Genomic DNA, 27,211 nt, shown 5'->3' with positions numbered 1-27,211 from the left:
ATACCCGTTTGGTGTGAGCTGTATATATGGGGCTTTTAATGATTAGAATAGTGTAGTGAATGAGCTTTACATTAACAAACTCACTTAAACTACAGTGAGACAGAAGCACCATCAACTCCATTTGATATAATACCCGTACTTGTGAGCAACCCGATGCTCTCTGTAGCTTTGGCTTTTTTGATCTTCAGGCACTTCTGTATACCTCAGATCAGTGCCATATTCCAAAATTTTCTGAAGATGAAATGAACCAGCTTCTGTTGGATGGTTCTTGATCTCAGCAGGGAAAATGTAATCAGTGAAAGCACAGTAATGGTTTTGGAACCTCTGGAACATATTTTGTTAGCCTTTCTCAATAAGTATTTTGAATGACACACAAAGTTGTTTTGCTGTGAACTTAAACAAGAAGTAGCCAGAAATCAAGGGTGGTCATGCTTGCTCAAATGTGAGCTGAACTAACTGGTATCTAAGCAACAATTCAGAATGCAACACCTACACTTTGACTTCATAGCTTTTCCCCTAAAAAGATTGCATTCTGCTCTGTGATGCACAAATTGTAGCCAAGCAAGCTTTTGATAGGTGTTCTGTCTTGCATGCAGGATCTGTTGATAGATAGAAGAACATAAGAATATTCCTGGTTTCTTTTTAAACACTTGTGTGCTTCTTGCTGATGCTCTGGGACAGGAGGAAGGGTGCCCACACAGAGACAATTGAAGCAAACAGAGGAGGAGTGCTAAGAGGATGCATTCTTCACCTTGCTTCAAAAATACTATTTTAATTTAGAACTTTTTTTTAATGAGCTTTTGTTCACCTTATAGAGATACAACTAAGAGCAGTCACTTTCACTATTGTTTCATCCCTCTATTTTTCCTGACTTTCTGATTTGTGTGTCTATTTCTGTTACTAAAACAGCTTGCTGCTTACCTTCCCCTGGCCAACAGAAAAAATGAACTTGCAGCACTTGCGTATACTAAAACATGAGCTAGTATTGTACCATTTCTATGCTGCTCAAGATGTTACAGTTCTGTCTGCCCTCACACAGATAAACTGTGTGTATTTCTTGCTTGCTCAAATGTAGATATTTGTCAGATCTTAATGTTCTTCCAAGTCTTAACGTTGATATGGTGTGAAACAAAAAGTATTTCTTCATCACAGGAAATTTAGCAGGTAATTTTACACAACTTAGCTGAACTTTTTTATATCATAAAATCTTGTGATTTCCAAGTAGGCAGTTCCTGCTGAGCTACCTACAATAATGGGGGGTGATTTCCATGGTCGTTTGAAGGTTACGTGAGCCTAACTATGGAGAGGATACTGGTAGAAAGAAAGATTATACATATGGACTGATGTGTTTAGTACTTAAAAAATAATCTTTATTATAACTTAAATGTGATAGGAAATAAATGTCAGAAAACTAAATGGGGAAAAAAAAAAAAGCAGAGGTCAGTACAAAAGATCACCTTGAAAGAACTCAGCTGATGGGATAGGTGTGGTACAAAAACCAGAACACGGTTATTTCACCTTCTGTATAAAGAGTCTATGTTCCTCAGTAAACAAGTAAGCGTTTTGAACTGTACAAAAATGTACCTTTTTAATTAAAGGAAGAATATATATATATAAAAATATACAGATATGTACATTGTTGTAACATTCACGATAAAAAAAAACAAACACAAAAACCAGAACAACTTCTGCCTGCCAATGTGTTTGGCGCTAAAGGCTTCCTTCTGATGTGAATTGTTTGCAATCTTTTCTATGTAGTCTATGCAAATTTGGATACTATAATTGACATCTAAATATCATTTCATGCATAATAAACACAGTACAGGAACACTCTTCTGTTAAATTCTGTTCACCTCCTCTGTTATCTTCAGGCTCATAATCAACAGCTTGAAGCACTGTCTTTCATTCTTGCAGTGGGGGAGTGAACGCATTCACTTCACACTGTTTATTACTGCCTCCGAGGTCTGCTTTAGTTTGTTTCAGTTCTTTATTGAAATCATTCTATAGAAGCTATCCTCCACTAATTACAGTGTATGAAATCCAATCCTGCTTGCAACCTGCAGGACAGAATGGCTTTGGGGACTCGTGCAATTAGCTGTATTCATCACTGCTTCTTGGAATAATAAACGTGCTTTACCTTTTCATTTAGTTTTTCAAAACCTACGTGGTTATTTGATCCCCCTCATGAATCTCTGGATTAATGATGGTTCATTGCTGGAGGGTGAGAGAAAGGAAATAAAAGACCAGTAGAGGCATTCAGAATGAGTCACTAAAGTGACACCTCCTTAGGCTTCATCATGCTGCTTCTGGAGGCAAAATTTGAAGAAACTCGCTCTGTATTTCATTACTGAGACAGCACGGTGGTGTTCTGGGCTGCTGGAGTGGTTCTGGGAACACTGTGAGGCAGCAGGCATTGGAGAGAAAGCTGCTTTGTGGTTCTGCTCGAGTGGCCTCCTACTCATCCATTTCAGATACACATCACGTGTCTCAAGTTTTCATGACCACTTCAAGGAAGTAAACGTAATTAATGCTCAGTAAGATCTACAAAGATGCCAGGTTCTAAAAACTCACAGAAGTCTGCCGAGGCTGAGTAACTGCAATTGCATTATTTATTACAAATCAGTCAAAGAAGTATTGTTCCTCAGCCTCATCTGACTGTTCCATCATAAGCTGCAGAGGAGCCAATAGGAACTCTTTAGCTGTGTTTAGATTTTGCTTTTCCTTAAGAAGTTGGTGAAATGCTACATTTTGGGATGCTCCTTCAAAGTCTTCATTCTACTTCCGTGCTTAATGGCAGCTCCATCTTTCTTTCACATCTTTCTTTCACATCTGTTACTCTTAGGCAGGTTCTTTCCCTAAAAAGCTGTGGCAGATTCAGTTCCACGGCGACTTCCAACTCTGACAAATTCCCGAGGGAATTTGTCCAGCTGTTCGTAGGCCAGTCTCCCATCTTCACCTGAACACAACATGTTAAAGCATCATAGCAACCTGTATCATTGCCATACAACGTTTGAACTATTGGATTCTCTGCTATTAGAAGGTTACCAGTAACTTCTTTCCCTCTTAACATTTCTTACATTGTTGAAGGCAACTTCAGAAATTACTTGGAAAATTAAGTATGCTTGTACAACCAACTTAAGGATTACTTGGAAGAAAATGTTCAAACTATTTCTTAGTTTGCCCTTGCCGGTTGCTGGTTTTATTTAGAGCAAAACAGAAGCAGCTCTGGCTTGTATGGCTGGATGACAGTGTCTGTACAACTGTCTTACTTAAATGATCTGCAGTGCTCCATGTCTCAGCTGCATCTGTAATATGCTTGAGGCAGATTATGTTTATCTATTTCTAATTTAGGCACTTTCACCCACTTCTTGCTTTCTGGCACTTCTAAGAAGTGAGTCTAACCACATCTTGAGTTCACCATTAGCAATCAAAAAAAGTTCTCTGGTACATCATCTAGAAGAATGGTACAATCTCCCAGAGTTTACACAAGTGACACAGGGTTAAGTGTTTCAGAATCCGAGTAACAACATCAGCAGCAGAGTGAGTTCCTGCTAAATTGGTAAATGAAGAGTGTGTGTTTGATGAATTTGCATAAGTAAAATTACAAATGGACATATACCCATGAGCAAAACTTTGCGTCTGCCCTACGGAGTTGAGGACAGGCCAGAAAAATACAGCTTTGTTTTTTTTCCTGTACTGGAGTAGTGCCACTTAAGTACTGGGGTCCTGAAACCGTGCAGCCAGGTTCCAGTCACGCTGGTACACAGCTAAATAACAGGTTAATGAGCAGGGTGGCTGTTGTCTCCACAAGGTGCCTGAGGTTCTGTGTGAAGGAGCTGTCGCAGGTTAGAATCTGTCCAAATAAGCATATGGAGATCATTCAGCTCAAATGAAAGCTTGGTGGTGCTAATGGCACTTGCAAGTGTGATTTGTTGCAGTAAGCTGTTTAGGTAGCTAGGAAGTGCAGGGTACAGAGGATGCCCAGGAGGACAGGGTGTGATATGTTGCAGAAGGGGAGCTGGTTCTGCCTCCTCAAGGAGGAGAGGTTACACTCCCTGCGAGAAGCAGAACACAAATGCTGTTCTTCTACATAACTTTAATAAAAGGTGTTGTCCAGAATGCCTACACTTGTTTTTCAAGCATAAAGTCATTATGAAGTAGATCTCTTTTGTCAACTTTTCCTTTGCTATTTTTCCATTTCTGCTCCCCCCCTAGACTCAGACAGTTCAATTTCTCTCATTTTGGTCCATTTTCATGATCTTCAGAATGAATTATTTCTAAGAACATATACTTTTAACCTGTTTTTGTGTAATTCAAGTGTTTTATGTGTATTTCTGTTCAAAAGAAACAAAATGCTGCTGTAAAGCAGGTAACTCACCAAGTGAGAGCAGGGTTTCAGAGGCTACTTTTCTAATCTCTTCATTGTCAGACTGGCAGAGCGTGACCAGCATTTTAATACTCTCAGTAGCCTGGAAAATAGAAAAAAGAATCATATTAGCACTGCCTATTATGGTTTAATTTCAGAACATCTCATAGGAGTATTTACCACCCTCTGTGTTTCCTTTCCCATTCACTATGCACATGAAAATACCATCTTGTGTCCTTGATCTCATCTTAAAAGTGTTCACAAGCCAAACTGCATGACAACATGCACACCCTTCTGCCCTGTCTCACTTCATGCAGGATGAGAAGGGCTCCTGCTCCACTAGCTTTGACCAGGAGGTTTGTGCAGGGGAAGCTGCTGGAGTGCCCAGCTCACCTTTCCGCAGCACTAACATGAGAAGCCCCATATCTCATGCTTCATGCAGGAGAAACTATCACTCTGCTGTAGTTCTGTTGCATGGAATGTATTTTTTTTTGCTGTGTCCAGTATCAGCTGAGTTAGCAAGCAACTGTTTTTCCTTTCTTTTATGGGAAGTAGTACAGAAGTGGTACCAGAGGTGAGCTGATAAGGTAGCATGGCCTAAACTTCCTCTTACAGTCTCTCTGCAGTGTCACAGATTTGGTACGTGTCTCTTCTACTGTTGCAATCTGCATGCATTATAGCTAGTTTTATCCTGAAAAAAGATTATTTTCTTCCTCTCCTTCAAAACAAAGCTTTGAAACTGTTTCCAAACAAGGAATCTATAAAATAATATGCAGCAATTCAAAACAAAAGCAATACTGCTGTGCTATTGCAATTTCTATTTTATCATTCTCACCTCTCAGGTGTCCTTTCTTTAAAGTAATGCCAAGAACTACGACTAAACTCCTTGTCTCTTACCTTGAGGTATCTCAGAGCCAGGCAGGCTGCTTTCTGCAGCTGGAGGTTGGGCTGGGTTAGCGCTTCACAGTAATAAATCAAGGCCTGGAAAAAGATAAAGAGAAGTAGCCTTGAAAATGTCTGTGGCTGTGTGGAGCAGCAGGCTGGAGAGTGGAGTCTGCCACGAATGGCTGGAAGTCAACCCCTAATTTCTTCTCATTCCTTTTCTCCCATCTCTTCAATTTCTGTGTTTAATCTGGCCCTACTTCCTGCCTTCAGCATCTGTGCTAGACTCAGATCTTAGGTGGGAGATCTCAGCTGCCAGCTTCCTTTAGGGAAAAAAAAAAATGCAACCTACATCTTTGTGTACTGGTGATGCTGGGGACTTGCCTTCAAGCTGGGTTTAAGGTAGGCTGGCACAAAAGCCAAGATGTGGAAGATAGCTGGAGAGTTCAGTACTTCCTAAATACATGCACAGTCTGGTTTAGTACTTGTTTAGTGTAATTACAGATAGAAGCAGACTGGTATAATGACAGAAATAAACCTACATATTTACAGAAAAAATAGGTAGAAAATCCCTCTGGTTCAGTTTAAATCAGGCTCAGAGCAATTATTTTATAAATGTAGACATTTGAGACACACTGACAGAAAAAAAAACTTTATGATTATACAGATCCCTTATGCAATAGGTGATTTTCTGCCACTTACCTTCTCCCTGAAGTGCTTGTTTTCTGCAGTAGCTGTCAGGAGTGATGCCACAGACTCACTGACTTCATTTTTATTTTCATTGAGAAGTAAAGCCAAAGCTCTCAAAACTTCTTGCTGTGGTGGGAGGTTGTTGGAGTTTATTTTGGACACATTTTGATGCAGTTTTCCATCTTTCACAGACTGCAACATCTGAACCACAGAGGCTAGAAGTCCAGGAGGAAGGCTTTTGTTACTTTTTTTATCCCACATTTCAGATTTCTCATTTCCCCACCAGCAAAACCTCACTATATAAAGAGGACAAATGAAAAATCCCCATCTGAATATGCACTGTGGTGTATCTTCACAGGGAACCGGGCTTTAGGTTGTGCTTGTTTCTCAGTCGTTCTTCTTAAGGAGGTGTATGGGAACTGCTGAGTCACAGCCTGAACCACTGATGGATCACCTGAGGCGAGCAATGAGTCAGCCCTGGGAGCACAGGTGAAGGCAATTCACCTGTGTGACTGGAAGGGGTGGAGCCTGGCTGCACCTTTCTTAGACCTCATTTAAGGGCTGACTGCCACTAGGGAAGGATTTCTTTCTGGAGATCGCTTCTCTGTGTAGTTTTTTCTGCAAGTCTAGATCTTTGGATAAAGGTGAGCGTTTCTTTTCATTGTAATAACCTTTCTAGCTGTAACACTAGCTAGCTATAACAGGAGGATATGAGTAGATGGACTAAATGGGATGCTGTTGTGTCACTTAAATTTTTATCATAACAAGGGAAAACCAATATCCTAACCAATGTATTGACTTTCAGTGCAGTTTTATGGAAGTTTTTCCTAGGCAGGTTGATGTCTCCTATTAAAAGCTAGGGCTGATGTATTTCAGAAGTGAGCTGAAATGTCCTTTTCCTTCCAGGCTTTTGATTAAAGCTCTCCAGTTAGGGAAAACTAGACAACTTTCTTCAAACTGCATCTCAGCTAGCTCATGGCAGAGTTTTGGAACCCAGTGATCTTTGAGGTCCCTTCTAACCTAAGCCATTCGGTGACTTTGTGAAAACTTGACTTGCCAGGAATTGCAGTCTAGCATGCTTTGTAGAACATCTGCTTCTCTCTTTAAGTCTTGGAGGCAGAGCCTACCAGTGATCTAGGTGCTGTGATCCCTTGGCTCCTGAGAAGATCTCAGCATTTCATAGAATCACAGAATTCATGAGATGTCTCCATAAAGGAGGATGAAAGACTGGAACTCCACCAAAGCTGTGAGTATGGAAAATTTGCCAGGCCTTGGGCCTGGCTCAGCACTATCAGCTATTTCCTAAAAAGTAACTTAAGAGTCTTTTCTTATTCATTTGTGGAAATAGAAATGACTGACAGTGAATCTGCATCAGCTCCTCCTCTTTGATATGTGCAACTTTGGGGTGCAGTCACATTTAGTCTCCAAGGCATTTCTTTGCCTCTCCCCTGCTCTTCTGTAAAATCAGAAGGACACCAATGCAATCCCTGTTAGCTACTATATTTTGTATACCTACCTTCTTTTGCAAGCTGCAGCAAATAGCTTCCAAGGTCATTAACACTGTGGCTGGCAAAATAGTTGTAATACTGAAAGACTGTAATGATCTCTGAGGACATGGTGGAGTAGAGGACGGGCTCTGTCCGGTCCAGAATCTGAGATACCAGGATTCGGAAAACTGTAGGGACAAAAGGATGCGTTAGTGAGAACAGAAGCTGCTGGCATTCCTGCCCAGGTGTGTGGCGTGCAGAAAGTGAGCCTGGGAATGTCCTGGAGAGCAGCAGAATGGAACAGGAAGGAAAAACCCACCCTGGGTGGGTATCTGCAGTCTGAGCAAGCCATCCTTTTCCTGCCCAGGGAGAGCTAGTCAGTGGAGCTGGAGTTTGACAAATGGTACATCCAACCCCAAAAAGAAACCTGTATTCAGATAGACACACTTGAATTTGTACACATTTCATGCCAGTGAACTGTAACAGGACGTGGACGTTATATAAACACGTTGTGGTTGGACTAGGTGATCTTCGTGGTCTTTTCCAACCTTACTGATTGTATAAAATTGAGAGGATTCCCACTGCACTGTATCACTTTCAAATCTGTATTTGGGAATGCACTTTCCGATTACCTCATGAGTCTTTAAACAATGATTTCTTTTCACTTTTTTCTCCTATTCCAATCTGATTATTTCAGGCCAAAATTGTTCCAAGAATTTGTTGTATTAGTTTTCATACAACATCTTGGAGCCATGCCCAAAGAGACCTCCAGGGGTTGGAAAACAAAGCAATGAAAGCTGAGTAAAGCTCAGTGCAAAACAGTTCTCCCTTTTGATGACAATTTTTTTAAATTTTTTATTTATTTATTTTCTGCAGCAGGAGGTACCTGTTTCTGCAAGCCCTGGACATTCCTCATTCACAGTGGCAGCAAAATTGATATCCAGCTGCTTCATCATCTTGTCTGCAGATGTGTGATAGACTCCTGAAGGACCAGTACACTTCATCCAGAAAGCCAGCAGTGACAGCTTCTTGTGAAACTCTGGGATTGCTGAAGGAGAACACAAAATGAATGATGAAACAAAGTTGTGCTCAGTGCACTGTCTTCCTAAATGGAAATGTGATATGTGTGGAGGACATCCACTCCATCTCACTAATGGAAGGTAGGTCACTCTGTGTCACTGCCTTCACAGAGGTGGTCGCGTGCTGACCCCTAGTTTGTGATGTGTTGTTTCTGTTTCCCAAAGGAAGATGTGAGGAAAATCTTCTCCTGATCCAGTTCTGGACACTGTCTCATCTTTTTTAAATACTATGAATTACTAGGGAAAATAAATGGTCTGCATGAGACTGGTCCTTGTCTGCATGAGACTGCTCCGTAGCCTTGGGTAAGTTACTCCATTTGGGATAAACTGTTTGAGGAGTTGTCTTATGACTCCTGTAGCATAAGGCAGATCTCGAATTTCCTTGGGAAAGAGGTGGAGGACAAATTTGGCTGCCAAACTGGCAGCATTCCCCCCCGTTGCTGCAGCTACCTCTGCCCACCTTCTGCACATCAAGCAGGATAAGGATCAGTACAACCCCTTCTCACCTGCTTATTTCTGACTAGGAGCACATAAGACAGAATAAGGCGAGGCTGGATAAGGCCTGGGCAATATGATCTAGCTGTGATGTCCTTGTCCATTGCAGGGGAACTGGACTAGATGGCCCTTAGAGATCCCTTCTAACTCTAAGGATTCTATGAATAAGGTCCCTGACCAGCTTCAGTGACTGCTACATCTGTTTGTGAGTTGTCTCCTGCTATGGTGCACTCCCTGCAGTTAAGGTGGTTATTTCAGCAGGCCTCCTGCCCAAACCAGCCCTCTTCAGAAGGAAGACCCCCTAATGTGTCTCTTACCATCAGTAAGGGAGGTGATGCTTCCCAAGTTCTCAGTGCTGATCTCTGCAATATTCTCCATTACAAGAGTCTGCCTGGACAGCTTATCAAGGAGGTCTCTTGTCACAAATGGTGTTTTACCGGAGAAGACAATTTGCTAATGGAAACAAGATGGAAAGGAAGAAGTCATTTTGAAGCCTCAAAAAAAAAAAAACTTAAGCCTCTGAAACACCTGGCTCCTGAAGAAATGCAATGGCAAATTCTTTGCCTGGAATTATCAAATATTTCTTGTTGCTCTGCTCTCTTTTGGCTCCGATCCCCTGCCCATCTGCCTGTGTGTTTGGTGCTTTCCCATGGCCAATGCTCCCTGCTGCTGACATCTGCATTTCCTTCAGCAGTCCAACATCATTCATATCAGACCTGGACAGTGTTCAAGCCTGCCTCCCTCAGCTGCATATTTACTGTGTGCTCTTGTATATGAGCCCAAAACTCCCTTTTTCTCATACTTGTGGGTCAGCAGAGTGTCCAGCTCAGTGCTAAGGGTACTGGAATTAGAGTTGTTCTACATTGCTCCAGTGGGCTTCAGGGGAAAAAACTGCTGATTATATCTGAGGTTGAAGAGTCTGCTCCGAAATGCTGGCGCTGTTGTGGTGGGGGTGAAGAATATTGGGAGGGGAGGCTCCCACTGCCACCACAGCCATCCCAGCACTCACTGGCCTCATTAAACTATTTACACCCATGAAAATGTAGAAATATAATGCAAAAATGAACTGTGCTCAGTACCTGGATGAGCTGTGTGCAGTACTGCAAGTGCTTAACTATGGTTATATCGAGGCTGTCGTTTCCTGTGGTCAGAGGCAGAGGGCTGCCAGCAACGCTGGTGCCTACCCCTGTGTCCTCAGTCAGGGCTTCGCTGAGGTGGCCCCTGGCTTCAGGGTGCTCAGTCCTGTAACTGCAGAGGGAGGAGGAGGTGGTTAGTGTGGGGCTGTGGCTGCCTGGGCAGACACACACGCTCACTCAGAGATGGGCAACGAGCACGGAGCAGAGCTGAAAGCAGCACCCTGGGACCACACAGCCCTTAGAAAGCCAGAAACATGGTGATGAAGACATCATGTCACGCGTGAGCAATGGTATGGGAGGCACAGTAGGGACAGGCCTTGAACAACCTGGTATCTGCACCAGCAAGTGTCTATAACCTTGCTGTCACATAGAGGCACAAACATTGAGAGTAAACACCCAACTCTCAATAAATCATCTCCCATATTAATCCAGAAGAAATAGCGTTACAGTTTGTCTCGTCTCAAATACTGAGCTGCTGAGAGCAGATCTAGGCTGTCAGCATCTTTCTGGTGCCAAATTCAATGGTCACTGCAGAAGGGAAGGGAAACCACTGCTGGAATAAGGGACATGATATTTTCATAGGCTGTTTTAGGCACACTGTGTACAGCTTAGTTTGCCAGTAGTTTCTGTAAAAGCGTAAAGCTGTTCTCGCTGTGTTTTTAATCATTATTTCCAACTTTGTCTTGTACAAATGGTCCTCCCTGTGTTTAAATACAAAGCCCGAGATCAGGTCCCAGTCTGGGACTGCAAGTGTGTTTGGCTGCAGGTCTAAGAGTGTCAGCGCCTGCAATCCTTACACTGAGTCACATGCAGCTAAAAGTGGAAGTAGGAATCCACGTTGTCTGGGATGAGCCCAGGGGGAAAAATGAGATTTTTAACTTCTACTCTAAGGTTATAGTTAGTTGTAAGCTAACTTGGAACCTAACTTCAATTTCTTCTGCTCAAGTTAAAATTATGATGAAGTGCCTGCTTAAAGCCAAATCTTTAAATCAATGACCTAAGCTCAGAATACCAGAACAGCAAGCAACACAATTTTCTGAGTTTTTCTTCCCACCATATCTCAGCCTGGGAAGAGACAACAGAGTGAAATGATGAGAACTGAATGATTGTTGCTCGTTTGCACTCCAAATTGTTTTGAACAGGCCATGATAAGGTGTGAGAAGCAGAGCTCCCCTGTTGGAAAGCATGAGGGCTGAGGGAGCTGCGCTCTGCTTTTTCTTTTTTTCCTGCTCTAGTGCCACACATGGGCAGTGCTAAGGTAGCAGATGTGCTTTTAGGATCTAATGATCGAAACACAGCATCTTATGGTCACACAACAATGGCAAACCACGACACAAAACACCACAGCTTTTTTTTTTTCTTCTTCTCTTTTTTTCCCTCAAAAAGACCAGAAGTGATGAAAGAAGGGCAGGTAACACGCAGGGCCATGGACAGAGTACCAGTCATCACTCTTACATTCCAAAGGAAACCTACACCATGCTGCTTAAATCTGGCCCTGTGTTACTGTTATTGACAAGCTTAATCCACTGCAAAGACTCATTCGGCTAGAGAGAAAAGACAAAGGGAGGGGGGAAAAACCACAGAGGAATTAGTAATTACATCCAAGGAAAGCCAGGTCCAAACCTATGTCAAGGAAGAGGCTCTGCCAGTATCGATGACAGCTTAATTTAATTTACCCATCTCTTTTTTTTTGGGGGGGGAGGCAGATTGTGCATATTTGAAAAGATTATCCTGGAAGCTAAAGATTTGGTACGCAGCAGCCACCAGAAACCCTATGACCCTATAAACTCCTCCAGGATTTGTCAGTCTTCCTTGAATAATGTGTGCACCGGGATCCTCTGTTAGCAACAAAGAGCTGGGGGGATCAGTTTGGCTTAAGCACAGCTGGCAGTTGCTAGAAACTTACCTATTCTTCTCAACCTCAGTATCTGAAAATACTGAGTCTGCACCTCCTCCACCATTACAAACCTCCTCACCACCACCATCCTCATCATCAAAGTCAGAGGTGTTCAGGAAATCAAAGCTTTCTAAAGCACTTTCAACTGTTAGACTTAAACTGGAGGACCTGCTTCGGCTTACTGCTGGCTTGCACTGCAAAAGCAGAACGAACCAATGAAAACCCCAGATATTAGCTACTACTGAAAGAAAAACATAGAGGATAAAGCTTAAAATTTTCAAATTCTTCATTTTATTTATAATACTTCATTTTATTGGGCATTTCATTTCAAACCTTCATATTCATAGCATACACAATCAAAGCCTGGGAACTAGAAAATCCCTTTCTCCTCCCCTCCTACCTCCTCTTTCACCCAAAGAGAAGACCTGCAAAGGCAAAAATCAGCATGTTTTAGAGAAAGGACGGGTACATCTCAAGTCCAAGTGACACAGCTTTCAACATCCTCCAAAAGGAGAGATGGTAATCAAAACACTGGAATTTGAAAAAGAAAGGCACGTTGCATAATGGCTGTTAGAGGTACAAAGGCAGATTTATATGTAAATACATATACAATGGCACTACTGAATGCATTCCAGATATAACTCCAATGAAGCTAAGCTATATTGGTCCCACATCTGCAGATGTATACATGTGATGGAAGAGAGAGGACTTCTGTGGCCTTTGAAGCCACAATGCTTATGAAGGAAAAGTTAATCATGCACTGATTTCCTAGGTGACAGAAAAAGGTAGCATTCTAACCTGGAAACCAACAGTGCCTAGAGAGGGAGGGAGTCATCCTATCTCACTTCTGGGATGAAATATCACCAAGGCTTTGCTGGTGCTGCAGGAAGTACCAAAGCCCTGGTTACACGTGGTGGTTCATCCAGGTGTGCCCACAGACTTGACTCCAAGGTTACTTTGCCAGAGCAAATGATGATCAGCAGCTGGATTTGTGTGAGCACTTCTGCACCTCATGCACTGCATGACCACTGATGCAGGTACAAAGCTGCATCTTCCAGTCCCAAGTAGGAACCAGGACTCTGTTTCAGCTTCTAAAAGAAAACAAGCTGGCCTCTGAGTTTGGACTTGGCTCTTCTAGAACTGTCAAGGTTTGGAGTTTTGCTTCTAGTTTGTTTGCACAAATTGTATGTTAGCATTTATGATGCTTGTCACCTTGAACTGACAGCACAGTCTTTCACTGTTCAAACACAGTCCACAACATCTCCACGGGGCTGTCATACTTCTGCGGCACAGATGGCTTTAGCTGCCACTTCTTTCAGGCTGGTAGTGCAGCTTCTTCAGGCAAGAGCAACAGCAACACATGGGCTTCATGTTTCTCTGACCATCTGACATGGCCAAGAGAGCTTTCTTCAGACACAGCTGGATTCCAGCTCAGCCTTCTGAGCCCAGCACAGCCACTGGGGATGCTGTGCGTCCACCTGCAAGCTGGTTAATAGCCACACGCAGATGGAAAGCAGGTCTGGGAGAAGCAGCCATCCCCAGTGTGCAGGGCTCCTGTCTGCACATCTGTCCTCTCTCCCACCACGCCTGTCCCTTTATGGCTTCTGATAAAAGGAAAGTGAATGAGCAGTCTCCATTGTCCCTGTGTTGCCTGGACACTCAACTTCATGGCTGCTCTGCCATGAAGTTGAAAATTAACAGCAGTGGTAGCTTTGCCTGCTTCAAATACTGGGGAAACAGAACTAAAATCAGGGGCTGCAGATTGTAAAAAACAAAAACAAAAACCACTTAACTTGGGGAAGTACTATGCAGCTGCATACACCAATGGAAACAAAGATGTTAACAAAGCTGTAGGCTTTTTTTTTTTGTTAAAAAGATAAATGCTTCTCTGTTTCTCCTCAGCCTTGTTTTTAAAGGATGAGGTTTAAATGACTATCAGACCAACTTGCATATGAATATGAAGCATTTGAAATGATTATTTCCCATGTGACACTATTTGCACAGTAACACGTCATTATTCACAGGGGAGATATGAGTCACAGTGATCAGCAGTCAACATATTAACAACACACATACAAAATTCATTACTTCTTTCCAATCTCCAGTGTGTTTGGTTCATCCTGGTATAAAGACAGGATTTCTTCTTCTAAAAATGCATGGGGGAAAAAGAGAAAAGGCTTGGGGAAAAAAGCAAGGAAGGAATGGCAACCTTCAGTAAGATCAAAAATCACTTTGGCAGTTCAGAAAGTTCAGCTGCCATGCTTACATGGCCTGATCCTCAGCTGGTGTAGCTTTGCAGAGTTCTGTGTAGTTCAGTGTCAAAGTACACCCACCAAGGATATGAATTTTAAAGGCAGAAGATTGGCTATAATCTGATCTCCAGTATGGCACAACTAACAGGCTCTCAAGCGGTTTCTGCAGAGAAAGTCATAATGTAATTACCCCTCTGCCACCGTACCTTTTTCTCTTTCCCCCAAGTTTTGAGTAGATTAAAGGATCCATTGCTTGAGCATACAAGGCTACCACCCACACACTGCAGACAAGTTTAAAAATACAACACTGTGAAAGGGTGCTCTAACAGGAGCAAATCTGTTTAGTGATCTCTGATTTGATGTTTGCGTGGAAGAGGAAGAGATTCTACTCGCTCAGATTTCCTTTAGTGTGGTACTTTCCGAAAATGTACTCACTTTTAGGATGTCATCCAGATGCATCACTTCCTGGTCCAGGTCCTGAAACTCTTTGTACTGCTCTTTATGCGGCTCAAGAGCTAAGAGAAGCCCTTGCAAGGCTTCTTCAATGCTTCCATCGAGATAAGACTTGTAGCCTTCTGATTCCCCACTGATGGACCCCTCACACGGCAGCCTCTCTGGGGTCCCAGGCACCTCAGCAGATGTCAGCCTTTTCACCAGCTGCTTGGTGATGTTGCCCTCATAGGTGTCCAGCTCCACCGGCTTTAGCTCAGAACCTTCATCTGTGTCCTGCAGGAGAGACACCGGGACGCTCGCCTCCATAAAGCCACGATCGCTCCTGGCATCGGAGGGCTTTTGGCAAACTTCAGAATGTGCCCTAGGGGTGGCCTTGATCCCAGTCACTGCTGCCTCTCCTGGGCATGGCAGGACCTTGGGCTCAGGGACAGAGTCTCTGCAGGAGTCACTGCTGCTGCAGTCTGGGCTCGAGCTCTCGGACGACTTGAGAGCTCGTTGCTGAGTAGCAGTGATGGTGATATCGGGGCTGGAGCTGACGTGAGCAGAGGAGGGCTCTGCTGGGCTGGCAGGGAGCACGCGGTCTTCGTAAGGCAGGTCGCCAAAAGTGAAGGAAAGAGGCCGCTTCTCAGTAGTTGCCGTTCCATTTTCAAAGACATCATCTGGCAAGTTTGACTGAAAAGATAATTGAGAAAGAGAGAAAATGTCTTTCATGTCTCATTGGAAAGAAAAAAAAATAATAATCTATGTGTCTGGGAAAGACAAATGCAAGGAATAAGATTAGAGAAGCAGTCAAGACTTGAGAAATGGGAAAAACTGAAGTCCAACTTGTGCTTTCATCTGGCACAGTTCCTGACTCCAGAAGGATTCTGCTGGGAACTCTAGGTTCAACATCTCTTTGGGGTAAGCCAAGAGCTCTGGTAAGCATATCCTACAGCAGCCCCAAGCACTGTCTAAGCAAACTGACTCCAACAGCACTTCCACGGCACTACCTCACTTCTTGTGGGAAATCCTCTTGGTGGGCTGCACTCAAGCTATCTTGGCTACATTTTCATGTTCTTACAGATTTCTGTTGTATTTATTTCCCGACTTTTAAAGTAGCAATCCCTAAACTGTAAAACAGTCTGCTCCAAAAGTTTCTCCAGTGTCACATCATTTTAATGGGGATATGACCATCCCCATTCCTTTCCTGTGGAAACTACACTCTGCATGTGGCACAGATACCTCTGCCTATTGCTGAACATGAGCTACACAAGAATCATGTTCAACACAAATTTAATCCAAACGAAAACAAAAGGATTTGTGTGGTGGTGTACTGACCAGGATACTGATCACTTAGGAAAAAAAACCAGCATATATAGATCCAAAAACAATATCATATGTCCCCCCAAAGTGATTATTGGCACATATATACGTTCACCTCTGGCTCACCTATGGGGACACTCACTGCAAGTTGTCTACCTGACCCCACAGCCTATCTGACCTACAAATTTTGCCTTAATTATTATCTCATGTTAAACTCACTTACTGCACATTGGAGAGTTAGAACATTTCTGCTGACTTCTTCCCTGCTATCAGGTTTGAAGCATCTCAGAGCTTTAGTACACATCTTTCTATTATTTTATACAATTTTTAGAATGGAAAGAAAGGCGAAGAGCAGTAAGGAGGGGAAGTACAAGAACCTGCCTGGAGCCAGAATGTAATAAATCAAAGCCTGAAATTTCACACTGATGGGCTCTGAAGCAAATTTTAGCCTTCATTACATGGCAAACTCATGCAAAAGCACAGCACAGATGAATGACAACTAGTATTTTGCTGACAATTTGCTGGAAGGAACTATAGGCACTCCCATGTTGGCAAGGTACTCACAGTTAAAATGTTCAAAATTTTCATCGTTTTCCCAGCAGCTTTTTTCCCTAGACATAACGATACTCTTAAGATTTATTTCTTCCTTCCCCTCACATGAGTACACTTTCAACCTCTCCTTTACTGCTGAAAGCCAAGTCACTCAGCAAATGTGTAACATCAATCAGTATGGCACGCCATTTGTAATAACTCCATTTTTAAGAATACCATATTGGCTCGTGCTCCTGCTCTGCACTCCCCTGTGCACTCAGAACATTACCCCTGTAGAAACCAAGAGGCACTTTGCTTTACCACAAGCAGCGTGGGCTCACACTCACACTCTCCCCTGTCAGCAGTCAGCAAAATAAGCAAGTTGCACCAGAGAGCAGCACACGAGGCATGCATGGGAATGGAGATGCCACATGGGGACTGATAAACTCCTTCAGCACACAAATACCAGGACTCACATATAGCTCTAGCCCCGCTTTGGGGCTTAGCCTGAGCGATGGCAGATCACTAAAAGAGCGACTGCGCCGAAGCTTGTCAAAGAAAGTGTCTTGCAGAGCATCTAAGATTGCCAACCTTGGCCTGTCTTGCAGGGGATGCAGCCATTTCTTCAACAGTTAAAAGCAAACATGGTGAGGAGGGCAGGTTAACTGAATGCTTTGTAGCAGAGTATTTAAATTACAGGCACGGGACACAGCACTTGTAAAATTCATATCTCTACAGATGGCCTAGTCAGCTTAATACACAGTCCTTATAAAGCATTCAGAATTTGTTTCGCACAAAATCTAAGAGCACCTTACAAATCTCTTTTTTACCAGGGGACACATTAAAAATACTACTGCTGCAATGGCTGTTTAACCACTGCTACAGGAAGAACAGACATTTCATAAAGATTACTCAGGTAACACAGCAGTCAGGGGAGAAGAATAGTTACATGGTAGTTGGCCATATAGCATGCCAGGACCACCATCACCTTCTTTGAGGATTAGCAGCTAGAAATGCATTTGCTTTGTAAGTATTTGTGAGGGTAACTTGCTGACACCAGGGAAAAAAGCCTAGATGTGGAAAGCAATGAAGCGTTTGCAGTGTTTGAACTGTGCTAGGGTTTCTCATTACATAAACATGAAGCCAAGGAAGGCTTACAAAGAACGAGTGATCCTTGAAGGTTGGCGTCTCTGGAGTGCCTTGGCTGTACATGGACATTCTCCTTTGGAGAGCAGAGGCCTTGCTCACGTTTCCCGTGGAGGGGGTCAGGTCCTCCACATCAAAGGGACTGCAAGGGGAAAATAAAAAAAAAAATAAAATAATAATAAGAAAAACATTGTTAGGCTGATGGAGAAGGAATTTCAGGTCCACAGAAAGGATTTTTTGAAAAGGATGTTTATTAGCACATCAAAACTCAGAGGTGGCATTTTTTTAACTGAAGTGTTTTAAAAGAAAATGTTAATTAAGTAGCAGGCTCAGAAGTACAGTTTTCATTTCTAAAAGCATTTTATTCTCAGGAACCTTTTATGCAGTACTGCCTGCTTCTCACAAGAAGGGTATTCTTGAAGCTGAGTTGACAGGTAGAACGTGTGATAACAAGGTAGGTACTCAGCAGAGTTAACAGTTGCTAATAGAGCTGTTGTATTATAAAAGAAATCAGTTGCTGTCATTACTAGCTTCATATTTATTGCATTACAAGAAACAGCATACATGACTGTAAAAGTTAAAAACATTAATACTACTTAAGAAGTGTCAGTTTTCTATTTCATTAAAACACACTAAGAATTGGGTTTGAATCCAAACATTATCAGCTTACCTATGCTTACCACTGCAGATAAACAGTGCTAGAAAACTTCCCACTGCCCTCATGCCATGTACAAAAACCACAAAGTCCAGCTTTTAAACCATATTTTTTCCCACAAAGAGAGAATGGACCACATTGATAGACCTCTTCTGTGTGATTTTTATCTACTTTTTTTTAAAACAGCCACTTGACCCAGAGACCATCCAACTAGTTCTACTTACTACCAGGTGATTTCAAGGTTCAGCTTGATTGTGCCAAGGTCATTAATGTCTACTGCAACCACCTGGGGCCGAGCTGCAAACAGGTCTTTTGTTTCACAGGTAACACTTCCTACAAGGATGTGAGTAGCAAGTCCCTTCACTTCTGTCACCTATGAGAGAAAAAAAAAAAACAGGACATCCATGATCATGCAAGGTACTGTAATCCTTAATTATAAGAAATGGTTTTGGTTTTTTTCTGGTCTGGGTCTCTTGCTAGAAGGCTTTTAAAATGAGATTATATTTGTTGCGTCTTCATTACTTAGGAGAAAAATGAAAATTTATTTTCTCTTTTTCATAAACGTCTAATTGCACACAATCATGCTTACAAAACACAGGCATATCTTGTATGTTTACTTTATGGTTTTTATTGGTGTCAGAAGAGAACAAGCAGGCTGGGTCAGGCCAAGGACTGTCTTGCGTTATATTTGTTCTCTAGCGGTGACTGTATGCAGAGTCTAAGGGAATAGCAATAGCAGCCATAGTGTATTTGGTGTTATTTCATCTAATATTCTCTCTGCAATAAGCAGCTTTCATATTAGGGCATTTCCTAATAAAGTTTGCCTACCTAGTAACTCCTAAGGGGACTCATGTCTCTGTATTTGTTTCCTGTAACTCTGAACTAACGTAATCGTTACATCTACAGTGGTGTTTGGTAAAGGCTTGCACAAATCTAGTAGGGAAGAATCCCTCATAAAACCATATAAGTTTTTAAAGCAAGAGTAGAGTACAACACTATTCAAGTTTACATGTGCGTATATCTCTTTTCCTGAAAATTCAGAGGGATAGTTATACATGCAGATCCTGTACAGAGGACAGGATCTGGAGTCAGGCATGAAGAGAGATGTTAAACTTTGGGAACTGCTGTATGGGAACTGCAAAAGAATCAGGTGCACAAGTTTGTTTAGTGCAGCTGGGTGGAGGACTGAGCTTTGGGGCTGTTCCAACTTACACCTACATGTCCCCTACATGTGTTTGAACTGGAGACTTCTGTATTTCTCCAGATCAACAGATGCTGCTCTTTTAACTGAGCAGCATTAACTGACTCATCAGTAGCGGATTTTTGGGGGTTTTCAGTTTGCTTTTGTTGTTGTTTTGCTGAATACTGTTAACAAATAGGTTTCCGTAGATTTATGTTGCTTTAGTGCAAATAATTAAAAGTTGCTGGAGAGTGATGTGAGACAAGGGTTACGTTACTAAAGGCGCCTGTATAGGGAGCATTAAGACGACCTCTCCCACAGGGCTACCAAACTGATTAGCCTTGTAGGATTGCATAGTACTATGGCACTTCATTCAGTCAAGTGTGCTTGAAATACTAATTATGATTCATTTCAAAGAAGTTTCACGATCTACTTCTGTATTTTTCCTGATAGTACACATAAGGGCACTCTCTTGGCTCTTGTCTTTCTTGCAGGCAGAGAAGTTAGTATGCATACCTTTATGGAGATCAGTCCAACAATGAGAGGGAGGAAGACCATTTCTTCTCCATCCCAGCTTTGCTTGCCATTTACTTCTATTTTGCCTTTCAATTTCCATCGCTGGCGACCGTAACGCATGAAAATCTGAAATAGAAAAGTCATCTTATTATCTTGAGCAATAAAATCTCTTAATGCTCAAATACTGGAGAGGGAAGGTCCCCTTTTGCAGTTCTCTAACTCCTACAGCTTGATGGGTAGGCTAGGTGGGCTTTGGCTATCCCTTGTTGAGAGGCCTCTGCAGTTGCAGGGCTTTGGGTGATGATGAAAACAGAGCGGCAGTGGTGCAACATCTCAAACTGAGGTGGTGCGCTGGAATGACTGCCATGGACTTCAGAGCTGGTTGGGTGAAACCAGCACCAACGTTGGGCCTGCTGAGGCTTGCAGGCATGAAAGTGGTGCGAAAAATTGATGATAGCCAGAGTGGAGAATCAATGACCAAGACAGCTGTGAAGTGCAGGTTGTAGAGGGAATCCATAATCAAGCCACTGCAAATTCCCTGCTGAACAGAGCTGGAGACTTTAACCTGTTTCTAATGAACCTGCTCTTGATGTTCTCTAGGTCACTGCAGTGACCTGAGGTACTGACACATCTTCACAGCATATAGCTCTGGGGGTCTCGAAATGATTCTGTGTCTTTCTGCTTCATCAAGAAAACTCCAGCATACAGTTAAGAATGTTTGCAAGGACCTGTCCAGTGAGCTGCACACAAATGGTGAGGCATATGCTTTATTTCCAGAAGAATTAGAAATGCTTGTTGAGAACAACATGGTGAGAAGCATGCCCTAATTCTAGGAGACACTTAAACACAAGAAAAAAGCCTTATTTTCATTCAAAGCAAAACAAAAAAGTCTTGTAGTTCATGGAATAGCTATCACCCAGTGCTCCAAATATAATTTTCAGGTCTTGTGACAAATGCCCTAACACAGGAAGATAGGGACCTGCAATGCTTTTCAGAAAGCTTACAGGAAAACTAGCAGCATGGAGATGTCAATAAGTTTTATTCAGTGTGGAGTTAAAATGCAGCAGAAGTCTGCCTCCCTTTTAATTCTTATTCTGTTGAACCAGAAGCCAAGTGCTACATACCTCATACTGATCCCCGGGGCAGAGCCGAGCAAAGCCAGCCAGACCTGGGGAGAGAGACAGAGTGAAAGTCAGTGCAGGCAAATAGCCCCCTGGGTCTACCCAGCGGCCACCAGCTGTGACAGAAGAGGGCAGCAGCCCTGTCAGCCCACCCTCTATGGGGATGACTTTTTTTTTTCCTTCGGTACAGAAATTCATCAAGTAGTAGTTTTGTGCATATCAAAGACTTGCACTTCCCAGCTTTTTTTCCTCTGAGTATACTTCTCCCTTTTGTGTAATAACTATATAAAATAGAAGAAATAGCTTCCTGGCATCATCTGGTTTCAGAAGCTGGGCTTCATGCTCTGACTATCACAAGGCATAGGCGAGCTGCCGATTACCAGCAGTGCTTGCTGATTAACCCAAATCAGCCCCAAATATCTGTTCTAACAAGAAGTCTGTGTTATAACTTCCTAGTGAAAACACAGAGAGGGAGAGAGACTCCTTCTGCATCCGTAGCGTAACTACTGCTGTACTATCCCAATACTAACTACATCAAGAACCACAAGTGACTTCTGTAATATGAGATTTATCCCATCTTTCCCCAGAGGGGTGAGATATATGCCACAAGAGCTTTGCTGCACTGTCTGCTTGAGAGCTTTTCTTTAAAAGGATGTCATGATGCTATTTCTGCATAGGCGCCATATATATGAAATGGAAAGTTTCCTGGGACTCGTGACCATCCTGGAGTCCCAGGGAAGCCATCACCCCCCTCCTGGCCTTGTAACTTGCCCTTCTGCAGGATGGGGAAAACTGGCTGCTTTCTGGTCACCCAACCCTCTGCACAGGGAATCTCTTCTTCCTCACTGATCTCTTCATTAGGTAGCTAGCTACTGCAATTGTTTTGTTAAGAAAAAATAATTGCTTCATTTCCTTCAGCTGCTCAGCACCCCAGGCATACACCATGTCTTTTTTTGTCTTCTCATACCAGCTACTGCTGGTATTTTCACAGAGAGAAAGAGGTGTATTAGCATCAGCACAGCTAAGCTGTGCCCTAGTGTTGGCTTCTACTACCAGGCTGCAGCTGGACGGTGGGACCAACTAGATCCCTCTTGTGCAGTCATGGTCTGTCCCTGTTATCTGCTGATCTTTCATTTCTTTCATCAGAAAATAGTTTTCTTCACTCATCCTATTGCTTAGCTGAATAAAGATGTCCTTGTTCAGAGCTCATATTACCAATTCCTGTCTAATTTATTTACTGTTTATAAATAATTCAAACTTTCTAGCACTCCGCTGCTGCTCCCCTCTCCCTAGGCACACTTTTACAAAGGAATTTGATCTCTGCTGGTATGCATCTCTGAAAGCATCTGAGGAACATAAAAGGACCCTTCTTTGCTCAATGGATGAGGGGGATGTGGTTGGGGCCTCTGTGTGCATGCTGTCTGGAGCTGAGGTCTATGCCCAGTGACAGGCCCTGCCAGGCACCAGCTTAGGCAGGAACTGAGGTCTAGGAATGAGGTCTTAAGGCTGCTGTACAGATCTCTGCAGCCTGATGATGGGCAGACCGAACAGTGCACAGCTGCTGAGCTCAGATCACTGTCACAAGGCATGTAGGTTTTGATGATATGAGTGGCTCTTGAGGCCTCAGTGTATAGCAGGAACCAACAGCTCTCGTCATAGAATCATTAAGGTTGGAAAAGACCACTAATATCACCTAGTCCAACTGTCTACCCATCTCCACTAACCACGTCCATCAGTGCCGCACCCACACGTTTCTTAAGCACCTCCCTGGGCAGCCTGTTCTAGTGCCTTACCACTCTTTCAGAGAAGAAATTTTCCTTAATATCCAACCTGAACCTCCCCTGATCCATCTTGAGGCCATTCCCTCTCGCCCTATCGCTGTTACCTGGGAGAAGAGGCTGATCCCCACCTCCCTACCACCTCCTGCTTGTACAGCTTCAAACAGCTTTGTAAAAGCAGTGTCCTGGGCTCAAAATACAGTCTGGGAGGGGAAGGTGGTTGCTCTTGGGAGGTCAGGGCAATTAGTGGCAGGACAGGGCCGCTAGGTGGCTATGTAAGGTATCAGAACATGAACGTATTTTGTGTTCAGGGCCCTGAAGCCTTCTGCAGCACGCATAGCCCTGCTCAAGTGTAGGAATGTGGGCAGATGGACTTCAGTGCTGGACCAGCGTTGCTCTGAGATGGCTGAGTGTTTTGCTGTCTGCTGTTCCGGTGCTTCAGAGAGGGGCAAGGGCACTTCCCTGTGCATCATAACAAGGTGCGTGGCTTACCCACACAGACTTCCTACAGTCCCACATTGGGTTTTCCTGTTTAATTTCAGCTAATTAATCCTAAGCTACCACTCATTCTGGCAAGTTTATTATCTTTATTTTGAGAAATGATTAGGCTTAAAAAAAAAAAAAATTATGTATTGTACAATCAACAGGCATACAGAGGTTAGACTAAGTAGGATTATTGTGGTGAAAAGATAATAAATGAAAAATGCTCACCAATATTGTAGGCTTGCAATAAACTCCACAAGGAGCAATCTCCAAAAGATATCTTTCCTCAGTGGCAGTCAGCATTTAAATGGGATCTAAGAGACCTGGAGCAAGGTTCCACCTCTTCTGGTAGCACAGGTGAAGGCAATTCACCTGTGCTCCCATGGCTGAATCACTGCTTGCCTCAGGTGGTCAATCAGAGGTTCAGGCCATGATCAACAGTTGTCATACATGTATCAATCATAAAACAGCATAGGCCTCCTGCTTCCTGATGGTGCTGTGTGGGCTGGCTCACTTTTCACGTAAGCAACAGAGTACACTAAAATAACTGTCACTGGAGTGACTAGGAATAGGTAAGCTTTGGGGGGAGGAATACTTTGATTTCTAACATTAGATTCTAAAATTAGTTGGCTGTGCTGTGGTGTAATGAAAGGGTGCTTGCTATGCAATCACTAGGCTTTTGTGCTGGAGCTGCTCTAGCTGTGCTAATAGCAAAAGTTGGATTGTCCTACTGGATTCCCATTCCTAGGGAAAGTGATCTAGATAAGAGTCATGGTGTCCTAATTAGAAAATACTTAGCAAAGAGAAATACCGTATTACTAATTTCTCCTTTGGCTTCTTCATGGTACAAGAATGTTTAGATACAGCCGTTATCTGTGATTTGCTCTCTGCTTCACTGTAGGCAACAGGCCTTCCTAGAAGACTTGGGCATACAAGAGAGAAGGGGGCAGGCCTTTTCAGCCCAGTTGTTTGTGATGCCTTGATGCCTTCTGCAACATGTCACCTTGTCTTGAACCGTGTATTGCGCTGCATTTGCAGCAATTATGGAAACACCCTGAGGGGTGCAGCTTGATGCAATTTCCCTTCTGTGCTGCATGGCCTCGGGTTTACTATTTTAACATTCAGCTCCATGGACGTTTGTGTAGCTCTTAAAGGGTTGTGGCGATAGAGGCAAAAGGTGCAGCAGCCTTCAAACTGAATTGCTTTGGTTGTCGGGAGGAGCGTTTGGGAGAGCTTAACTATCACATCTCCCTTGAAAACATGAATCATCTTATTGGAAGAATCTCTCTGCAAACTCTGCCCTGAGCACTGTGATCCCTTCAAAGGGCAGAGGTGCTAGTCAGAGTTTGAAGGCTCAGCAATTAGTGCAGTGGAGGGGAAAGCAGCTTCTAAGTACATATAAAACCAAAGCATCTCAGTGCCTTCAGTACCAGGCACAGACTGACTTCTGCTGTTCAGTGAAAGGAAAGGTGAAAAAGTAATTACCTTTCATCTTGATACAAAACTCCCCTAGCAGGTTTTCCAGCTCTGCTTCAATGGTACACATGTTCTGTTATGGAAGACAGAATAGCGAGGTCAGAAAAACCCTCTTTTTTTTTTTCTTTGGAAATAAACACTAAGCAAAAGAAAGGTATTTTTCATTAAAATCAAAATGCAAGAGCTACTCTTGTTTTTAGCAAAATCTGGCCCTAAAAACGGCAGCTGAGCTATGCCTGCTCAAACTGAAGCTGAATGTAACCCTGAGATCTAATCCTGGCATTAGCAGTGGGCAGCTGTGGCCCTTAAAGGATAGCATGGCTACTGTCCCTGTCTTCTCCAGCCAGGATGTGGGCCAGCAGCAGCTCCATGCCAGAGTAGCTCCCAGCATGTTTATAATCTCCCAAGAAACATGGACGACATTAAAAATAAAGACTGTGTGAGATGGGCACTTGACCCTCCCCAGAAGAGCTAGGCAGGATGCCACAGTTTGTGCGCTGTGATGTTTGAAACGCTGTAAGACTTTCCATAATTAAACTGCTGCTTTAATAAAATAGATAGTAATCACAGCAATTGAAACTGGATGCAGAGCACAAGATGTCTGCTTGTTCTAGCTACCCTGCCACCTTAATGTCTGCAAGGTGGGAAGGAGCGTGTATGGTTGTGACATACGTAGGTAGGTTCAGGGCAGATTGACTTTTTTACATGCAGTCGTTCCTGGGGTATAGCCCTGGTCTTCTGGAACATAACTATTATTTCAAAGGACTCTTTGGGTTTATGTCACCTGTCTTTATAAGATAGCAGGCAATCACTTGAAGACAAATAAATAACACTCTTCCTTCACTAATTTTACATCTAACCCTTTTATCTGGATGTGATTATCACTGAAATGAACGGCCAAGTTTTCATGGCCTTTCAACAGTGAAAATGAAAGACCAAAGGGATGAAGACATACCTCTGTGTATTCTTTGTAACTCCTGTTGATTTCGGTTAAACTCTCTCGAGCTGCTTTGCTGGCAGGAGACATTGCAAAGGCCTGCTTCATTTTGCTGGCACCATCACAGAGACGTCTCTGAATACAATAAGCCTCGTAAAGCTCATCCACCTAGAGCAACCCACAGGAACATTGAGGAAGGGAGGGGAAAAAAAAGATAAACTGAGAACTCAATGAAGTAAAACAATTGTGTTACAAGGAAAAAAGCCAAACAAGTGATTTAACCCTTAGATGGAGAGTGAGTGGATGAATGAAGTTGTCATACTGTTACAGCTGACAAAAAAAAAAAGCACAAGATAGAAGTATCTTCTACTGCATAAATCTAATTACTGTGATAACAGATGCTTTGCAGCAACTCATCTGCTTACCCTGTATGCCCTTGAGTTTTGCTGCTGCCTTTCCCTCCAGTTTGGGACATACAATTGCAGCTGTACAGGAGGAATGCAGCAAGCTTCTAAAATATACTGGTGTTGTAAGTGCTCTTTCAAAGATGTGGGCAATGTCCACACTGCCAGATGGGAGTGGGCACGTTAATTGGCACATTTCTTAGGGACAGCAGTGTCTTCAGTATTGCTAACACCAGCCATGCATTAAGACTGTTGCGATATTGGACTGACAGGTAATAGTGGGGGAAGGGAGTGGTTTTAAAGCCTCAAGAACTAGGAGTTGTAGCCCAAATAAGTTTAGAAACAACTATTGTCAAATTGTATTTTGAACTTCAGCTCCATAGATGCTTGCATAATTTCCTTGTGTTCTTAGAGTCCTTGGCATGGCCGAGACACCAGTCATTCAGTAAAGCAGTCTGGAGGTTTTGTAACACTTGGTGATGTACAATGTAAAGTCTCACCTGGTCTAGCCTACAGTGGATTTACATGTGTCTCATGCTTTGGTTTCCCTTTTCTCTCTAATCCCTGCACTGAATGTATATGGTTTACGCCATCCAAGCTGTCCAGTGGAAGTCTACAGTGGTATAGTTTAATTTACGGTTGAGAAGAGGACAGGTTTTCTAATCTGACATTATCGGGAGAGGAGAGGAAAAGAGAAAGATGCATCTCTTCCTGCTTCTAATGTCCTTGTGAGGATGGAATGATATCTGTTCTTTACCTAGAAGAACTGTTTTCCTTTGTCCTCTGACATTAAGAGTCTGCCCTACCCATGCTGGTGCTTTCTCATAGCTTTTTATGGAATCTCTCTCTGTGGAAGCTTCCAGCACCTTGGCTTTGTTAATCTATGATCATTTTGCTGTGCTAGAAATGATCCTGATCCAAATGTGCTGCAATTGTTCTTTTTTT

The 27,211-nt window shown here is 43.0% G+C and overlaps 1 protein-coding gene and 1 long non-coding RNA gene across 3 annotated transcripts; one reads left to right on the top strand and one right to left on the bottom strand.

The window, feature by feature from the left end:
- Nucleotides 1-1,346: 1,346 nt before the first annotated feature.
- On the bottom strand, nucleotides 1,347-26,059 carry RIPOR2 (RHO family interacting cell polarization regulator 2). The gene is given in 17 exon segments (XM_010708669.3): nucleotides 1,347-2,920; nucleotides 2,922-2,956; nucleotides 4,379-4,469; nucleotides 5,264-5,347; nucleotides 5,951-6,153; nucleotides 7,455-7,613; nucleotides 8,312-8,473; nucleotides 9,317-9,452; nucleotides 10,079-10,247; nucleotides 12,042-12,226; nucleotides 14,720-15,409; nucleotides 17,729-17,858; nucleotides 18,596-18,744; nucleotides 20,068-20,193; nucleotides 21,192-21,235; nucleotides 24,935-24,998; nucleotides 25,881-26,059. Coding segments are annotated over 17 exon segments (2,667 nt in total). The 5' UTR covers nucleotides 25,971-26,059; the 3' UTR covers nucleotides 1,347-2,770.
- LOC104910215 lies at nucleotides 6,482-9,509 on the top strand. Of its 2 annotated transcripts, XR_004159216.1 has the most exons (5): nucleotides 6,482-6,582; nucleotides 7,047-7,184; nucleotides 8,302-8,585; nucleotides 8,670-8,807; nucleotides 9,109-9,509. It is a non-coding gene; the product is annotated as an uncharacterized LOC104910215 (long non-coding RNA). The 2 variants fall into 2 exon arrangements; XR_792896.3 differs by lacking the exon at nucleotides 7,047-7,184 and having other exon boundaries at nucleotides 6,485-6,582.
- Nucleotides 26,060-27,211: the final 1,152 nt, after the last annotated feature.

The sequence above is a fragment of the Meleagris gallopavo genome, chromosome 3 (assembly GCF_000146605.3).
Source record: "Meleagris gallopavo isolate NT-WF06-2002-E0010 breed Aviagen turkey brand Nicholas breeding stock chromosome 3, Turkey_5.1, whole genome shotgun sequence".
Lineage (NCBI taxonomy): Eukaryota > Metazoa > Chordata > Aves > Galliformes > Phasianidae > Meleagris > Meleagris gallopavo.
Note: the sequence above shows the minus strand (reverse complement) of the source record. Positions and strands in the feature narration are given on the sequence as shown.